Here is an 18484-nt window from a genome sequence, read left to right on the forward strand (position 1 = left end):
AATTAAAGTATGCACATTTTTTAGCCATAATGCTACTGCAGACTTAATAGACGACAGTATATTGTAAACATAAATTTTATGTGCATTGGGAAACACTACATCATCAGCGCCCAAGTGCATAGATATTTTTTAAAAAATAATAGTAATACTGCCTGGACTTCACTCAGATCAATTAAATGAGAATACTGGAGCAGAGGGAGGTTTGGTACTTTTAACACCACATCCAGGTAAATTACAATGAATTTTTAATACCTTTATCTTTTTTCTTGCAATCTTTTTTTAAATATATGTATTTTTTTTTAGTGGTAGTTGGACATAATACTTTTATTTTATTTATTTTTATGTGGTGCTGAGGGTCGAACCCAGTGCCTCACACATGCTAGGCAAGCACTCTACTGCTGAGCCACAACCCTGGCCCCTATCTTGCAATCTTATAGAACTTATCTCCAATAATTTTTTGAAGACCCCTTATGATTTTCTACATAGAAGACTACCTAATTTGTGAAGAAATTGCTTTACCTCTTCCTTTATATCTCTACCTTTTCAATTTGGATACCTTTTGTTTATTTTTCTTGCCTAAATACCTTGTTGCAAATCTAGTACAATATTAAAAACAAGTGGCCAGTCCTGGTTGCACATGCCTATAATCCAGCTGCTGAGGAGGCTGAGACAAGTGGATCATAAGTTCAAACCCAACCTCAGCAAAAACGAGGCACTAAGCAACTCAGTGAGACCCTGTCTCTAAACAAAATATAAAATTGGGCTGATGTGGCTCAGTGTTCGAGTGCTCAATCCCTGTTACAAAAAAAAAAAAAAAAAAGTGGTGAGAACAGATATCCTTGCCTGATTCCTAATCTTGTTCCTGTCTTTAATTATTTGTATGAGGTTACCTAGGTACCTTTTATAGATATCCTTTTATAGGCTGAGCAAACTCTGTTCTATTCTTAGTTTATTGAAGTTTTTTTGTTGTTGTTTTTTGTTTTTAATTACCAAAAAGGGTGTTAGATTTTGGCAAATTCTTCTTTTTTTTTTTTTTTACTAAGACGATCACATACAATTTTTTCATTTATTCTATTAATATATTCAATTAATTAATTTTTGTTAAACTAATTGTGCATTCCCAGGATAAATCTTTTTGGTCATGCCCAAACTTGCTACAACATTATTCACATTAGCCAAGATATGAAATCAATCTAACTGTCCATCGATGGGTGAACGAATAAAGTAAATATGATACACACATACCAGAATATTATTCAGGCTTAAAAAAGAAAGAAATTCTGTCATTTACAATACATACACATTTGAGGGACTTTCTGCTATATTAAATAAGCCAGTCACAGAAAAACAGATACTGATCCCCATCTATGTATGCAATCTAAAAAAGTCAAACTCATAGAAGCAGAGTAGACTGGTAGTTACCAGGGGATAGGCAGATAGGAAAAATGGGGGGATGTTGGTCAAATGATATGAACTTTCAGGCATAAGATGAATAAGTTCTGGAGCGTTAATGTATTACATAATGATTATGATTAATAATGCTGTATTGTATACTTACAATTGGTTGAGTAGTTCTTAAATGTTCGCATCAGAAAAAATAAGATAACTATGTAAGATGGTGGATATGTTAATTAGCTTGATTGTGGTAATCATTTTACAAAATATACATGTGTCAAAATATCATAGTGTGCACCATAAATAAATAATTCTTATTTGTCAATTTACCTCAATAAAGATGAGAAAAATCCATTTGGTCATGAGGTATTCTTCTTTTTATTGTTAATACTACAGTAAATCTTTTTGCTTCTGTGTTCAGGGAGATATAGTTTTCTCTTCTTGTGATGCCTGATCTGGCTGTCAGGATAAAACTGTCCTCATAAAATGAGATTAGAATTGTACTATCTTCCTCTACTCTAAAAGTTTATATAGTATTAATAAGATTTCTTCCTTAAATGTTTCACAGAATTTATTGTTGATTATTCTTTTTGAAAGAATAATAATTATATAGGTTGAATAAATCAATTTTCTTAATATCAGTCCACTCAGATTTTCTATTTCTTCTTGAGCAAGTTATACCTTTCAATGAATTTGTCTATTTCATCTAAGTTATCAAATTTATTGGCAAAGTATTATTCACAGTATTTTAATGGGTTTATACAGAGGTCTCCTCTACCACGCGGCCTGCGCAATGGTTTCATTAATGAGGTTCTAGGCATAAAGTTAGTTAGAAGAGATCGAAATAAAACACACAGACTCAGTTACCTTATTTCTATTGCCAGGTCCGAGACGGCTCCCCTCTCTGGCTCCGACCTCTAACCGCCCAGCAGGGCAGCAAGGATTACTCAGGGCTAGCAGGAGAGAGAGAGTGAACACGCCAGGGAGTAGCCTTTTATTGGGGAACAAGAAATTCAGGGGATAATTCCATCCAATGAAGGTTGAGGGGGGACTGCACTCCAAGGTCAGGGTCAGTGATTGGGCCCCTGGGGTCAGTGGTCAGTCACACCCCCACACGGACGGGTTCTCTCATCAGGAAAGGGCCGGGAAAATTCCGACACAGCCAGAAGCCTCAGACCCTTAACGGGAGTCGCCCAGTCACGTGTCAGGATGGCTTCCCACAGTCTCCTCCTTCATTCCTGATATTAGTAATTTGTACTTTCTTTCTCTTTTTCCATATCAATCCAGTGAGAAGTCTAGCTCCTAAATAAAAAATATATGCATGGGTTTTCAGATCTAACCATAGGGAATTACAAAGGCTTTCCTGACAAGTCTCATAGAGAAAACTGCCCTCCCTACACATTGTTCCAGTCTCTGAAAGGAACCGCAGTTAAGGTCTCAGGCTACCTTGGCTACCTATACTCTTTCACATATTTAATATTCCTAGTCCCAGTGCATTTACTCCTATTTTCTTGGAGTAAATGCCTTGGACAGAAGTCTCTTCAGGTACCTCTGCCAAGGCCTCCTTAATGTGGTGATGGGCAGGGAGAACTTTGGAGACACTTTTCCCCAACATGATTTAGTACCCCAGTAACTTTTCTACTCCTGTTCTTTCCCCACTGACTCCAACCCACTAGTCCATAATACTGCCAGAACCTTGACCAGTGTGCCATTCCACAAGGAAAGGTGGAGTTGGCATTTTCAGGAACTGGGGAACTGGGAGAGTTAGCATTTTCTCAAGTTTTAGCCTCCTGCTTACAGCATCAGTAAGAGAACAAACAACTCACTCTTGATTTGTTTCTTTAATTGGTGATTCTGACACATGGCAGCTCAGTTCTCTCCTAGCTCAGCTGAGCTCCTGACATCTAAATTTATCCATTTTATTGATCTTTGCAAAGAACCAGGTTTTGAAGTCACTGATTTTCTCCAATATAATTCATTATAATCCATTATAATAAGATTTATACTCTGATTTTTGTTATTTCCTCTCTTTTACTTGTAAAGGAAACTGAATGTCACTACAAAATATGCTTCTTTGACATAAATATTTTTGAGCTAAAGGCAAGTAAGAAGTAAAGCAAACTGAGGAAGATCACTCTTTGTACTCTTTGTATCCTGCCCTACTTTCCATCTAAAGATAGGATACAAATTCTCCTTTACTGGAGACAACTCTTATTAGCTCAGATATGGTATCAGAGGAATATGCAAACAAACCCAACTCCATTCATTTATTCCCTTCCTACAATATCTTACCTCTAAAAAGTCTAAAACTGCTTTCTTCTGTCGTGTAACTTCTTTAAAATTTATTTCGTTGTTGAAGATTTTTTATAAGCCAGAATTTTAAGTCATTTGTTTGAGTTACCTTTCACTGAGGTTTCTCCAATGTGATGTGCACTGCACATGTTAATAAACTTGTTTGATTTTTTCATTTTCATCTTTCTTTTGTTACAAGAATTGGTACCAAATATAGACATATGAGAGTTGAGGAGAAATTATATTTATTCCAGGACTCACCTATCATTATTTGCTGATGGGATGATTCTATATCTAGAAGATCCAAAAAAGTTCACTAGAAAACTTCTAGAACTAATAAATGAATTCAGCAAAATAGCAGGATATAAAATCAACACCCATAAATCAAAGGCATTCCTATATGTCAGCGATGAATCTGCTGGAAGAGTAATTAGGAAAACTACCCCATTCACAATAGCCTCAAATAAAATAAAATACCTGGGAATCAATCTAACAAATGAGGTGAAAGACCTCTACAATGAAAACTAAGGGAAAAAAAATTGAAGAAAACTTCAGAAGATGGAAAGATCTCCCATGTTGCTGGACAGGCAGAATTAATATTGTCAAAATGGCCATATTACCCAAAGCGTTATACAGATTTAATGAAATTCCTACTAAAATCCCAATGACATTCTTCATAGAAATAGAAAAAGCAATCATGAAATTTATTTGGAAAAATAAGAGACCCAGAATAGCCAAAGCAATCCTTAGCAAGAAGAGTAAAGCAGGAGGCATCACAATATCAGAACTTAAACTATACTACTAAGCTATAGTAATAAAAATGGCATGGTATTGGCACCAAAATAGACTTGTAGACTAATAGTACAGAATAGAGGACACAGAGATAAACCCACATAAATACAATCATCTTATACTAGGCAAAGGCACTAAAAACATACATTGGAGAAAAGATAGCCTCTTCAACAAATGGTGCTGGCAAAACTGGAAATTCATATTTAGCAAAATGAAATTAAACCACTATCTCTCACCCTGCACAAAAATCAACTCAAAGTGGATCAAAGACTTAGGCACTAGAACAGAGATCCTATGCCTAATAGAAGAAAAAGTAGGCCCAGATCTTCATCATGTTGGCCTAGTATCTGACTTTCTTAACAAGACCCATAATGTGCAAGAAGTAAAATCAAGGATCAATAAAGGGGATGGATTCAAATTAAAAAGTTTCTTCTCAGTAAAGGAAACAATCAATAATGTGAGGAGAGAGCCTACATTTTGGGAGAAAATCTTTACCACATATACCTCCAATAAAGCATTAATCTCTAGGATATATAAAAATAACCCAATCAATAAATGGGCTAAGGAACTGAACAGATATTTCACAGAAGAAATACAACTGATCAACAAATATATGAAAAAGTGTTGAACATCTCTGGCAATTAGAGAAATGAAAATCAAAACTACTGAGATTTCATTTCATTCCACTCAGAATGACAATCATCAAGAATACGGGCAACAATAAATATTGGTGAGGATGTAGGAAAAAAGGTACACTCATACATTGCTCGTGGGACTGCAAATTGGTATAACCACTATGGAAAGCAGTATGGAGATTCCTAACTTGGAATGGAACCATCATTTCACCCAGCTATCCCACTCCTTGGTTTATACCCAAAGGACTTAAAATCAGCATACTACAGTAATACGGCCACGTCAATATTTATCGCAGCCCAATTCATAATAGCTAAACTATGGAACCAACCTAGGTGTCCTTCAATAGATGAATGGATAAAGAAAATGTGGTATATGTATTCAATGGAATTTCACTTGGCTTTAAAGAAGAATGAAATTATGGCAAATGCTAGAGTTGGAGAATATCATGCTAAGTGAAATAAGCCAATCCCAAAAAACCAAAGGCTGAATGTTTTCTCTAATATGAGGATGTTAATTCACAATAGGCGGGGAGCACTAGAGAAAAACAGAGTTACCTTAGATTAGGTAGAGGAAAGAGATTAGAGGGGTGGGGAAGGGATGTGGGGATACGAATGATAATAGAACAAAACAGACATTATTACTTTATATATATATATGTGACTGCATGACCAATGTGATTCTACAACATGTACACTCAGAAAAAAGAGGAATTATATCCCATCTATGTATGATATATGAAAGTGCATAAATGCATTCTATTATCATGTATAACTAATTAAAACAAATAAAAAAAAATTTAAAAAAGCAAACCATATCAGTGATAAAAATAAATCAATAAACTAAATACTATGACCTATTTAAGTACTGGAAATGAATTATCACTGATTCAATCCAAAACTGCTCAAATATCCAACACTAGTAATATTATAAAAAGGGGTGAGTGCTAACGAATACCAAAATAGCAAATATTTATTCTTTGAGGTAGAATAACATATACTTATAAGGTCAGGATTACATATGTAGACATAAATATTATATTATACATTAGCATAATTTTAAAAAATAGCTTATTATAAAAATAAGGCTCCGGGGCTGGGGTTGTGGCTTAGGAGTGCCCACTTAGCATATGTGAGGCCCTGGGTTCAATCCTCAGCACCACATAAAAATAAATATACAAAATTAAGATATTGTGTCCAACTACAACTAAAAAATAAATATTAAAAAAAAATAAGGCTCCTTATCCACTACCCCAAATTTTACCTGGCAACTAGGTAAATCTTCCCCAAAAAGGTGGTGCTGAAGAAGGCTGGTGATTCTGAGGAAAGGTAAGCAGAAGTCCTGTAAATACTTTTCCATGGATTCAGGAGACCAAGCAATAGGACTAATCTAAAGTTAAAAAAGAAAATTTGAACAATTCATTGTATAATTGATGTAGTAAATTATATTCACAATGGCAACAAAATATTAAGCTTTTACTCAATAACTACTGTCTCATCTTAGCAAATACATACCATTACACACTCCTGAGTTCCTTCTTCATGGTATAACTTTCCTTTAGATAATTCATTTATAATAAAGCTCAATAACACTTCATAAGACTTTTCTGCATCACATGTATTCTGGAAAAAAAGTTACATTAGTTACATTGGTTATTATGAAATATAAAAAAATCTATGTTGAAAATAACACTTTTTAATGAGCAAAACTATGATTATATTATTCTTCAAGCATAGAAACTTCAATTTTTCTAAACTGGGATACAACCATATGCCTTTGGACACACAATGAAATTGAACAGGTAATCAAAACTATTCCAAAATTTGTTTAAAAGACAGCATATAAATTGTATAATGTAGATGCAAATGAACACATGCAAAACATGCCTTTTGAGCCAGTGATTTCCACTCTGGAATTCATCCAAAGAAAATAATCCAAAAGAAATTTTTTTAAAAAAAGCTATATTCAGGGCTGTGGCTGTGGCTCAGAGGTAGAATACTTGCCTAGCATGCGTGAGGCACTGGGTTTGATCCTCAGCACCACATAAAAATAAAATAAAGATATTGTGTCCACTTATAACTAAAAAATAAATATTAAAAAGCTATATGCAGAGGACAGTCATTGCAGCACTATACCAAAAAAAAAAAAAAGAGAGAGAGAGAGAGAGAGAAATGAACAACAATAATGATGCAGTTACCTAAATTATGGAATATCAACTTAACAGAATATTTTATAGGCAGTGATTATGACAAATTCAAACTATGTAGAAAATATTCATGATGTGAAGAGAGCCAAATAAAAGATATTGTACCACTCACTGTAATGGCACAAATCATATATGCATGTATTAGAAGAAAACATGAGCCACATTTTTAAAAATTTTACAACTTTCCTCAAATTTCTTGAAGAGAATTTGTTAAAACTATTTACAAATCAAACAGAATAATATATTTATTACAGATGTACAAAAACTCTAATGAATAATGGTCTACAACAAAAACATAATTACTGCTTCCAATTTTATAAGAAAGCAAAATAATGGCTATTTATAAATTCACATTTATTTCAATAAAATATTTTATTCATAAAGAAATGTACCTCTTTTATATTTATTAAAATATTAAAGAAAAGTATAACATGAAAATTATAGTAAAACATAAATTGGAATAAAGTAATGACTTTGCTATTATGTCATTTAGGCTACTCATTAACTGTATTTTTGAAACGAAAAATAAAAGAATTGAGTAAACACCATGGAATATAAGTTTATTCTTAACTTTTAAGGTACTTATAGTTGGCCTGCAGATTTATTTGATGAGACTTGTTTCTATTTTCTTTTCTAATTGTTTCTTCCATGATATTGTATTCTTTTCAGTCAAACTATGAATTCCAAAATATCAGAAACTATGCTATTTTCCAGGAATACCTTTTCATAATAAATATCTGCTCATAACAAATAGAATTTATTTGATAATATTGGAGCTTTTGACACTAGAATTTGCCTGAGCATTCCTTTTTTGATAATCAGTTCTTTGCCTTATTTTAAATTAGTCCTCTGCCTTCTGCTGCATTCACTCTGCCATGTAGAACTATGTCCTGATTTTAAACTATTAAAGTGTCCTTGTTGAGTATGGTGCCATATGCCTGTAATCCAAGTGGCTCAGGAGGCTGAAGCAGGAGAATCCCAAGTTCAAAACCAGCCAGCCTCAGCAACTTACCGAGGCCCTAGAAAACTTAGCAAGATGCTTTCTCAAAAAATAAAAAGGGATAGGAATGTGGATCGATGGTTAAGCACCCCTGGATTTAATCCCCAGTTACCTGGCCCCCACCAAAACGTACTTGACTGCAACTGGTGTTATACCAGGTGACTCACCCACCTTTGCTTGCTTAATCAACAGGATGATCACATACTAAATATGATGACCTACAGGTTACATATACTTCACAAGAATCAACATACCACTGAATATCAAACAAGCAAAATTATTAAAACTTAATCAAATAATTTCTTAAACAAGGCAGAGTTCACTTAAACGCAAAATGTAGAAAACTTTAAAAAATATAACCATGAAAGATTTGTTACTTGCTAATAAATGTGACATACTTAAGATTCTTTAAATATACAACCCAGCCAAAAGCTTCCAAAATTTAGTACTCTTTTGAATTAGAGTTACAGAAAACAATAGTATTATTTCAAAGAACAATACTTTTTGTTCAGTATGATTTCAAGAATAATATTTATGTTTAGACCACTCAAGTGAATTACTGAATGAAATTACCTTATAAATCAAATACATCAACATGTATTACATAAATAAAGAACATGCCGAATTCTATATTAAATCAGACAGTTAAATATAATGTTTACTAGTTTATACTGAGCACTCTTCTCACCAGAGGAGTATTGGATGAAAAAAAAATGAATTTCACACGTATACAAGTCTTAAGAAAGCATATTTTAAATAGTCTTTGAATAAATGAAAGAACAGGCTCATGAAACTTAAGAATGAATTTCTGAGAAAATGGGCAAAAGATCTAAATTCCAGATCAGAAGAATACTAAGGAAAAGGTAGCAAAAATAAGTGGGTTGGGGGCTGGGGACGTAGCTCAGTTGGTAGAGTGCCTGCCTCACATGCACAAGGCACTGAGTTCAATCTGCAGAACCACCACCACCACCACCACACACACACACACACACACACACACACACACACACACACACAAAGTGGGTTAAATAAAGGAAGGGATCAAGGTTTGAGAGATGCAGTGAGGTATGTAAGAGATGCAGAGGGTATGTGTTAGGTATAATGCTTGGTCTAAATTACAGTGCTTCTTAAACTTTTGGGGATAACAGGCCCTGTAAGTATATTCTGAATGTCACATTTCCACTTCCAGAAAACAAAACAAAACAGAATCTACCCAAATATCTCGGCTTAAGAAATTCTAGTATAAAAGACTCTTAGCAAAAATTCCACAGAACACAGGAATGCAATTTACAGTGATAATGATTTTTCCAACAGAACTAAACCTTATTATCAAGTTAATCTCAATACCCCTTCAAAAATACGTAGTACCTATATATTTATTGCCCCAGGCTAGATTAGATATGACCAAAAAAAAAGCTTTTGTGAGAATTATCATACCTAAGCATAAAGAATTATGGAGATGAAATGAGTAAAACCCAGTGAAGAAAGGAAAAAGGGAGTGAAAAGGGAGGGAATTGAAAGTATATAAAAAAAAAAAAAAAAAAGAAAGGAATTACACAGAATTTAATTCATACACAGCGATCCATTTCATCATTCATAGTCATTATTTACAACTTCTATATATCTAAATATTTATATCTATTGTAGAGAAAGGTAACGTGGCAAACCAACCATGACAGTTTTTGTTTTCAGTACTAATTTATATGGCTATGAACTAACATATTTTTAATTTATGTTCTAATAACAGGTGTCATAGTGTTTTACTAAGACTTTTTAAAAATAGCTATCAAGGGCTGGGATTGTGGCTAAGTGGCAGAGCACTTGCCTCGCATACGTGAGGCACTGGGTTCGATCCTCAGCATCAAATAAAAATAAAGAAACAAAATAAAGATACTGTGTCCATGTATAACTAAAAAAAAAAAAATTTAAAGCTATCAATTATAAAATTAACAAAGAATACTGACTAAACAGCCACTTAAATCCTGTTCCTTTCATCCGAAATTTACAATTGTTTAAATTTTGTCATTAAGACCTAATTTTGCAAGTCCTTCTGATCGAGGCCCAGCCCGTGGACGGTGTGAGGCCGGTAGTGGCCCCCGGCGCGCCGGGCCCGGGTCTTCCCGGAGTCGGGTTGCTTGGGAATGCAGCCCAAAGCGGGTGGTAAACTCCATCTAAGGCTAAATACCGGCACGAGACCGATAGTCAACAAGTACCGTAAGGGAAAGTTGAAAAGAACTTTGAAGAGAAAAAGACCTAATTTTGGAAACTACACTGAGATTCCATCTCTCTCCAGTCAGAATGGCAATTATCAAGAACCACAAGTAACAATAAATGTTGGCAAGGACGTGGGAAAAAAGGGAAAGTGAAGGGAAGGGAAGGCAAGACAAGGCAAGTCTAGGTTTTTTAAGTTTAGAAGTGGTAGGCTGGTGTTATGGCTCAGCAGTAAAGTGCTCATCTCGCATGTGCAAGGCCCTAGGTTCGATCCTCAACACCACATAAAAATAAATAAATAAATAAAATTAAGGTGTTGTGTCCAACTACAACCACAAAAAATAAATATTAAAAAAAGAGCAGATTATGCTAAGCGAAGTTAGCCAATCCCTAAAAAACAAATGCTGAATGTCTTCTCTGATATAAGGGAGGTGACTCAAAACAGAGTAGGGAGGAAGAGCATGAGAAGAAGATTAACACTAAACAAGGAAGAGAGGTGGGAGGGAATGGGAGGGAGAAGGAGAACTGCACGGAAGATGGAAGGAGACCCTCATTGTTACACAAAATACACACAGGATGGTATGAGAGGAAAGGGGAAAAAAAGAGAGAAAAGTGTCACAGTAGATGGGTAGAGAGAGGTGATGGGAGGGGAGGAGAGGGGAGGGGGGATAGGGAGGGCAGCAGAATACAACTGACACTAGGATTGCTGTAAGTATATACATGGCTGTATAACCAATGTGATCCTGCAATCTGTGCTGGCAGCTGGAAGCTGCCAGCTGATGAATGGCTCACAGCGACCCCAGCAACTTCTAGCTGCCAACTGATTGGCTCCTCTGTGGTGATGCTCATTGGGCTGTTTCCCTGCCCTTTCAGACCACAGAGCTGCTCATTGGGGGACTTTTTTTGGCTGTGGCTCTCAACAAATCTGTACACATGGAAAAATGAGAATTCATACCCTATTTGAATCAAATGTATGATATGTCAAGATCATTGTATTGTCTTGAGCAACTAATTAAAAAAAAAAAGAAGTGGTAAGTCAAAGTGCTGGGGTTGTAGTGGTAGAGCACTTGGCTAGCATGTGTGAGACACTGGGTTCAATTCTGAGCACCACATATAAATAAATTAAATAAAAAAGGTCCATTGACAACAAAAAAATATTTTAAAAAAAAGAAGTGTAAGTCAAAAAGCAAACTTCAGATTGTAATAGGAAATAGGAATAAAGAAAAAATTGACAGATAAATAGTTTAAATCTGCAGATACTTAATTACTATGTTCACTGAAATGTCACAGTTTTTTATTTTTTTTATTTTATTTTTTTTGGTACTAGGGACTGAACCCAAGGCCTCATGCTTGCTGGGAAAATGCTCTATCACTAAGCTACATCCCCAATCCTTTTTATAACTTCCTTAAGATTAATGTTTGTAGCAAAATTTACAAAACAAAACTGTCCAAATTTAAGGGGATAAAGGCCAAGTATAGAGACAGATGCAGAAAGTCTAATCACGTAAGGAGACATTTAATTCTTTTTTTTAAAGTCTGAAGGTACTCTACTTCCAATTAAAATACCATTAACTCATTTTGTCTTTCAAACACTTAACTTCACTCATATCCTCATTTGAATGAGTTCCCCAAACTACTAAATGATGAATTCAGAAAAGAGACTAACCTTTTTGAGAGCTCCCATGTGTTTCCAGGCTGACCTATCTTCCTCACTGCATTTAACTGAAAGTGCAGCAAGAGCCTGTGTATATAGTAGGGTAAAAAGCACCTTCACAATGCAGGTGAAGTGTTCTACGAGAGAAAAAGAATATCATTATTTTTTTGGAATCTAGACATTTTATAAACAAGATAACTTCATAAATACAGCTTTCCTTGCATGTGCAACACGCAACACTTAAATAGTTAACAAAATGAAATTATGATGTGCTATACTTGTTGCCTAAAAGATCTGAAATTATAAAAACAATGTTCCTCTATACATCCACAGAATATGTTGATAAGAAGCATAAGAAAGTATGATCTATTTTGGAAGACCAAAAAGTTAACATCATTCAACCTGGGAATGAAGCCTATAGAACCTTGGCAAATACCCTCGCTGGTTTTCAGGTGCTCATTACAACATTCAAGTGTTTCAATGTTTAAAACCAACATATTACCTACCTCTAGTATAAGAAAGAGCTCATAAAGAATAGTATAATACAAAAGATCTATATAATGAAAATTACAGAATCCTAAAGAAAGAAATCAAAGAAGACCTTAGAAGATGGAAAGATCTACCTAGCTCTTGGATAGGCAGAATTAATATTATCAAAATGACTGTACTTCCAAAAGCACTACATATATTTAATGCAATTCCAATCAAAATTCCAATGATATTCCTCAAAATAACAGAAAAATCAATCATGAAATTCATCTGGAAAAATAAGAGATCCAGAATAGCTAAAGCAATCCTTAGCAGGAAAAGTGAAGCAGGTGGCATTATTATACCAGACCTTAAACTATACTACAGAAAAATAGTAACAAAAACAGCATGGTATCAGCACCAAAACAGACTGGTAGACCAATGGTACAGAATAGAGGACACAGAGACCAACCCATACCACTACAATTATCATATATTAGACAAAGGTGCCAAGAACATGCATTGGAGAAAAGATAGCCTCTTCAACAAATGGTGCTGAGAAAACTGGAAATTCATATGCAAAAAAATGAAATTAAACCTCTATTTCTCACCATGCACAAAACTCAAATCAAAATAAATCAAGGACTTAAGAATACAACCAGAGGGCTGGAGTTGTGGCTCAGTGGTAGAACACTTGCCTGGCATGCATGAGGCTCTGGGTTCAATCCTCACCACTGCATATAAATAAATAAAATAAAAAGATCCATTGACAACTAATATATATATATATATATATATATATTTATTTTTTTTTTTTTTTAAATACAACCAGAGACCCTGAGTCTAATAGAAGAAAAAGTAGGTCCTAATCTACATCACATGGGATTAGACTCCAACTTCCTTAATAAGACTCCTGTGGTGCAAGAATTAAAATCAAGAATCAATAAATGGGAGGGACTCAAACTCAAAAAAGTTTCTTCTCAGCAAAAGAAACAATCTGTGAAGTGAGCCTATATCTTGGGAACAAATCTTAACCCCTTGCACATCAGATAGAGCACTAATCAGTAGGCTATATAAAGAACTCAAAAAGCTAAACACCAAAAAAACAAATAACCCAATCAATAAATGGGCCAAGGACCTTAAGAGAGACTTCTCAGAAAACGATGTACAATCAATCAATACATGAAAAAATGTTCATCATCACTAGTAATTAGAGAAATGCAAATAAAAAACACTCTAAGATTTCATCTCACTCCAGTCAGAATGGCAGCTATTATCCACACAAACAACAATAAGTGTTGGCGAGGATGTGGAAAAAAAGATACACTCATACACTGCTGTGGGACTGCAAATGGTGCAGCCAATATAGATAGCAGTATGGAGATTTCTTGGAAAACTGGGAATGGAACCACCATTTGACCCAGTTATCCCTCTCCTCGGCCTATACACAAAGGACTAAAAACAGCATACTACAGGGACCCAGCCACATCAATGTTTATAGCAGCACAATTCACAATAGCTAAACTGTGGAACTAACCTAGATGCCCTTCAATAGATGAATGGATAAAAAAAATGTGGCATATATACATAACGGAATATTACTCAGCAATAAAAGAGAAAAAAATCATGGCATTTGCAGGTAAATGGATGGAGTTAGAGAAGATAATGAATGCTAAGTGAAGTTAGCCAATCCCAAAAAAACTAAGTGCCAAAAGTTTTCTTTGATATAAGGAGGCTGATTCATAGTGGGATAAGGAGTGGGAGCATGGGAGGAACAGACAAATTCTAGATAGGAAAAAGGGGTGGGAGGGGAAGGGAGGGGGGAATGGGATTATTAATGATGGTAGAATGTGATGATCATTATTATCCAAAGTACAGGTATAAAGACACGAATTGGTGTGAATGTACTGTGTATACAATCAGAGATATGAAAAATTGTGCTCTATATGTGTAATTAGAAATGTAATGCATTCCTCTGTCATATATAAATAAAAAGAAGAGGGCTGGGGTTGTGGCTCAGTAGTAGAGCGCTTGCCTAGCATGTGTGAGGCACTGGGCTTGATTCTCAGCACTGCATATAAATAAATAAAGGTCCACTGGCAATTAAAAATATTTTTATTAAATAAATAAATATAGTATAATATAAAATATGTATTTTATAAAGTAAAAAAAAAAAGACATTCTAGTATTTAAGTTGCTGAGTTTCAGAATTCAGTGAAAACTATAGTAATATCAAACAGTAAAAACAATACATAAAGTGCCTGATAGCTTTGGACATATATGAGGTACTTTTATATTAAATGGGAGCTTAACAATCATAGTTAACATCTGCATTACGTAATAACTTAGAAAATCTTTTCAAATGTCTTATTCAATCCTCAAAATGGTCTCAATGTTTCAGACAGATAAACTTACACACCTAGGATTCTAAACTTGCATCCATATAGATATTTTTTCTTCAAATCTGTGTTCCTTCTATCATACTATGCTGCTCTGGTAGCAAATGCTTATTTCTATGTAATCAGTTGCTGGAGTGAAAAATTTATAGACATCCTTGATACTTTTCTGTCTCTTTCTCACCCACATTAAAATAATTACCAAGTCCTGTCAATTCTATTTTTTAAATATCTCCCAAGTCAGTTCAAAAAACCTGGACAAAACTTCCATTGTTTCTTTTCCAGACCTAAAATTCCAACCTAAGTGACTATGTCACATCCTTGATCATTTCCATGTTTGATGATTCACTAGAACTCATAAGATTATACTGAGTCTTATAGTCATACTCATGACTATGATTCATGACAGCATAAAAATACAAACTAAAATCAGCAAAGGGAAAAGGCCCATTGGGTAAAGTCCTGAGGAAATTTTTAGAGTCCACACTGGATGTGCTTAATCTCCTCCAGCAACAAGCTGTGACAGCTCAGAAATCTCACGAAAGAGACAGCACCCAAAGGGATGTCTCTTGCCTAGCACATATCAAAATCCCAGACTCCTAGGGAGAAAGTAAAAGCGTTCAGCAAGAACCACATTGTTACTCAAAACAGATTTGGCATTCTTATCAGTTCTGAAAATGATGGGTTTCCTTCCAAAGCCCAAGTTCACTGATGCCAGTTAAGATCCAACTTTACAAGCAGGCCTTCTATGTTAATTCTTTTCTACATGGTAGTTTATCTGCATCACCTCTTAGATTCTTACAATCTATTTTTTACTGTAGCTAGACTGATGTCTGCCCCTTTCCACTGAGGTGTAATTGATGAAAATTATAAATACTGAAAGTATAAACATACACTCTGAAATGATTCACATTCAAGTAAACATATACATCTCCTCATATAGTTATCACTTTATGTGTATGTGGTTAGAATACTTAACGTCTACAACAAAGTTTTATTAAATACAGTTAGTATACTTAATTTAGGAGATACAGTGTGAGCAGATTCTAGAACTTATTTTCTTGGCACTTGTACCTTTGACTAATATCTCCCCACTTCCCCACCCACCCTCCTGACCACTGGTAACTACACTTCTACTGTTTCCATGAGTATGAATGTTTTAAATTCTACATATAAATGGGATAATGCATTACAGCTGGTCCTCTGTGTCCACAGCTTCCACATCTGCAGAGTCAATCAACTTCAGATAGAAAATATTTGGAAAAAAATTATCTTTATTGAACATGCACAGTTTTCTTTCTGGCTTTATTAAACAATACAGTGTAACAACTATTTTACATAGCATTTACATTGTATTAGGAATTACACAATGTACCTTGTATTATTGTGTGTGTGTATATATATAAAAATATATAAATATATAAATTAAAGAAAAAATATATAGTAATATTGTCTTATAAGTAAACTAGAGAAGATTTAAAGTATTACCACAGGACATGTATAAATTATATGCAAATATTATGCCATCTTTATATAAGAGACTTGAACATCTTCAAATTTTGGAATACATGCGGCATCCTGAAACCAATCCCTAGAAAATACCAGGGGACAATTGTATTTATCTCTGGGACTGGCTTATTTCATGTAACATAATATCCTCCAGGTTCACTGTTGCAAATGGAACGAGATTTCCTTCCTTTTTAAGGTTAAATAACCTTCCATGTATATATGTGTGCATGTGTGTATGTGCATGTGTGTATCCATTCACTCATTAACATTTAGGTTGTTTCCACATCCTAGCTATTGTAAACAATGAGGCAATGGAACATGGGGATACAGATATCTCAAGACACTGACTTCATTTCCTTTGGCTCTACACCCAGAAGTAGGATCTCTGTATCATATGATAGTCCTATTTTTAATTTTCTGAGGACCCTCGACAATCTTTACCATAAGGGTTGAACTAATTTACATTCATTCCAACAAGGTATAAGGGTTCCATTTTCTCCACATCCTCACCAATACTTTTTTCATAGAAACCTTCCAAACCAGTTAGAGGTAATATCTCACTGTAGTTTTGATTTGCAGTTCCCTGATGATTACTGATATTAAGAAGACTGATGATCTTTTAAAGAAACATTTGGCATCCTTCCCCCCTAGGTGTCTACAAACTGAAATAATCTTCCTTTCTCATAGGTAGGCTAACTCATGAAATCAGTCAAATAACACCTTGAAAGTCACTTCCCAAAGAAAATCTTCCCTGATTTAAAATTGTGTGAGTATACACATGTGTGCCACATATCTGCTCTTATGCGTGCTGATCAGTTAGGGTGGGTACTTGATATAAACCATATTAGTCAGAGTGCATCTATGGGATTTTTATAACTGGAGATGAAGGGAAAGTGTAAATATTGAGCCTAGAAATGTCAGAGGCCATGCTTCTGGTCAACAGCTGAGCCTGAATGAAGTGACAAGACTGAAGAAAGTAGACTCATGGCAGAATGAGAGATCCATGATAGAAAGAATCTGTCAGCGCTTAAAGTTATGGTTCTGGTTTATCCCTAAGACCACAAGACTACTCCCAGCTCCTACAGGCTCATGTGAGTCCATCAATGGACTTCAAATGAATTTCTCTCACCTGCAATAGATATAGCATTAAGAACTTATAGTATGGGAGCAAATAGAAGGAGAAGAAATCTAAAGTTGGAGCATTAAAAAATAAAGGCTCCAGACCCAACCAGGAAACTTAGTTTTGAATAATTAAGATAAATAAGTCATAATGAGGAAGCCAGGGATGGAATCAAGAAAGGGAAGGAGGATTTCAGGATACAGAGATATGAAACTAGAAAAGTTAATTTTTGTGCTGAAAACCAAATGTTGCAAACAATAAGCTACCCATCTGAATGCAGCTTCAGAGATGTATGGTATACCTCTATCCTATTTCATTTTTATTTACTGACATTTAAAAACAGATTTCTTACAAAAGTCCAGAATTTCACTTACTCTTGATGAATAAAATCTGATAATAAAGCAATTTATGCAGGAGAATGACATTATATTTGCATTTTGAAATATCCACTGTGGCTTCTTAGAAAAGGATGGAACAAGACAAGAATGGAGGCAAATCAGGGAAATGCAAATTCAAACTAATTTGAGATCCCATCTAACCCCAGTTAAAACAACTATTTAAAAAAAAAAATGCTGGCAAGGATGCAGAGAAAACGGAATTCTTTTGAACTACTGGTGGAAATGTAAATTAGTAAATGCACTACGGAAAAACAGTATGGAAATTCCTCAGAAAACTAAAAAATGAGCTACCACATGATCCTTATACCACTCTTAGGTATATATCTTAAGAAAATAAAGTCAACACAAGACAGACACCTGCATACCAATGTTTACTGTGGTACTATTTACAATAGCCAAGATATGGAATC

At 34.7% G+C, this 18484-nt stretch overlaps 1 protein-coding gene across 4 annotated transcripts in view; it reads right to left on the reverse strand.

Annotated features, from left to right (window-relative positions):
• Positions 1-18484, reverse strand: part of Ubr3 (ubiquitin protein ligase E3 component n-recognin 3) — a 227269-nt gene that overhangs the window by 14908 nt on the left and 193877 nt on the right. For all 4 annotated transcript variants that reach the window (XM_071619089.1, XM_071619090.1, XM_071619088.1 and 1 more), the window contains 3 exons: positions 12196-12320; positions 6627-6734; positions 6376-6501 (listed from right to left, as the gene is read on the reverse strand). In XM_071619089.1, coding sequence (XP_071475190.1) covers positions 6376-6501; positions 6627-6734; positions 12196-12320 — 359 coding nt within the window. The remainder of the gene's footprint in view (positions 1-6375; positions 6502-6626; positions 6735-12195; positions 12321-18484) is intronic.

Source organism: Marmota flaviventris, chromosome 11, assembly GCF_047511675.1.
Source record: "Marmota flaviventris isolate mMarFla1 chromosome 11, mMarFla1.hap1, whole genome shotgun sequence".
Taxonomy (NCBI): domain Eukaryota; kingdom Metazoa; phylum Chordata; class Mammalia; order Rodentia; family Sciuridae; genus Marmota; species Marmota flaviventris.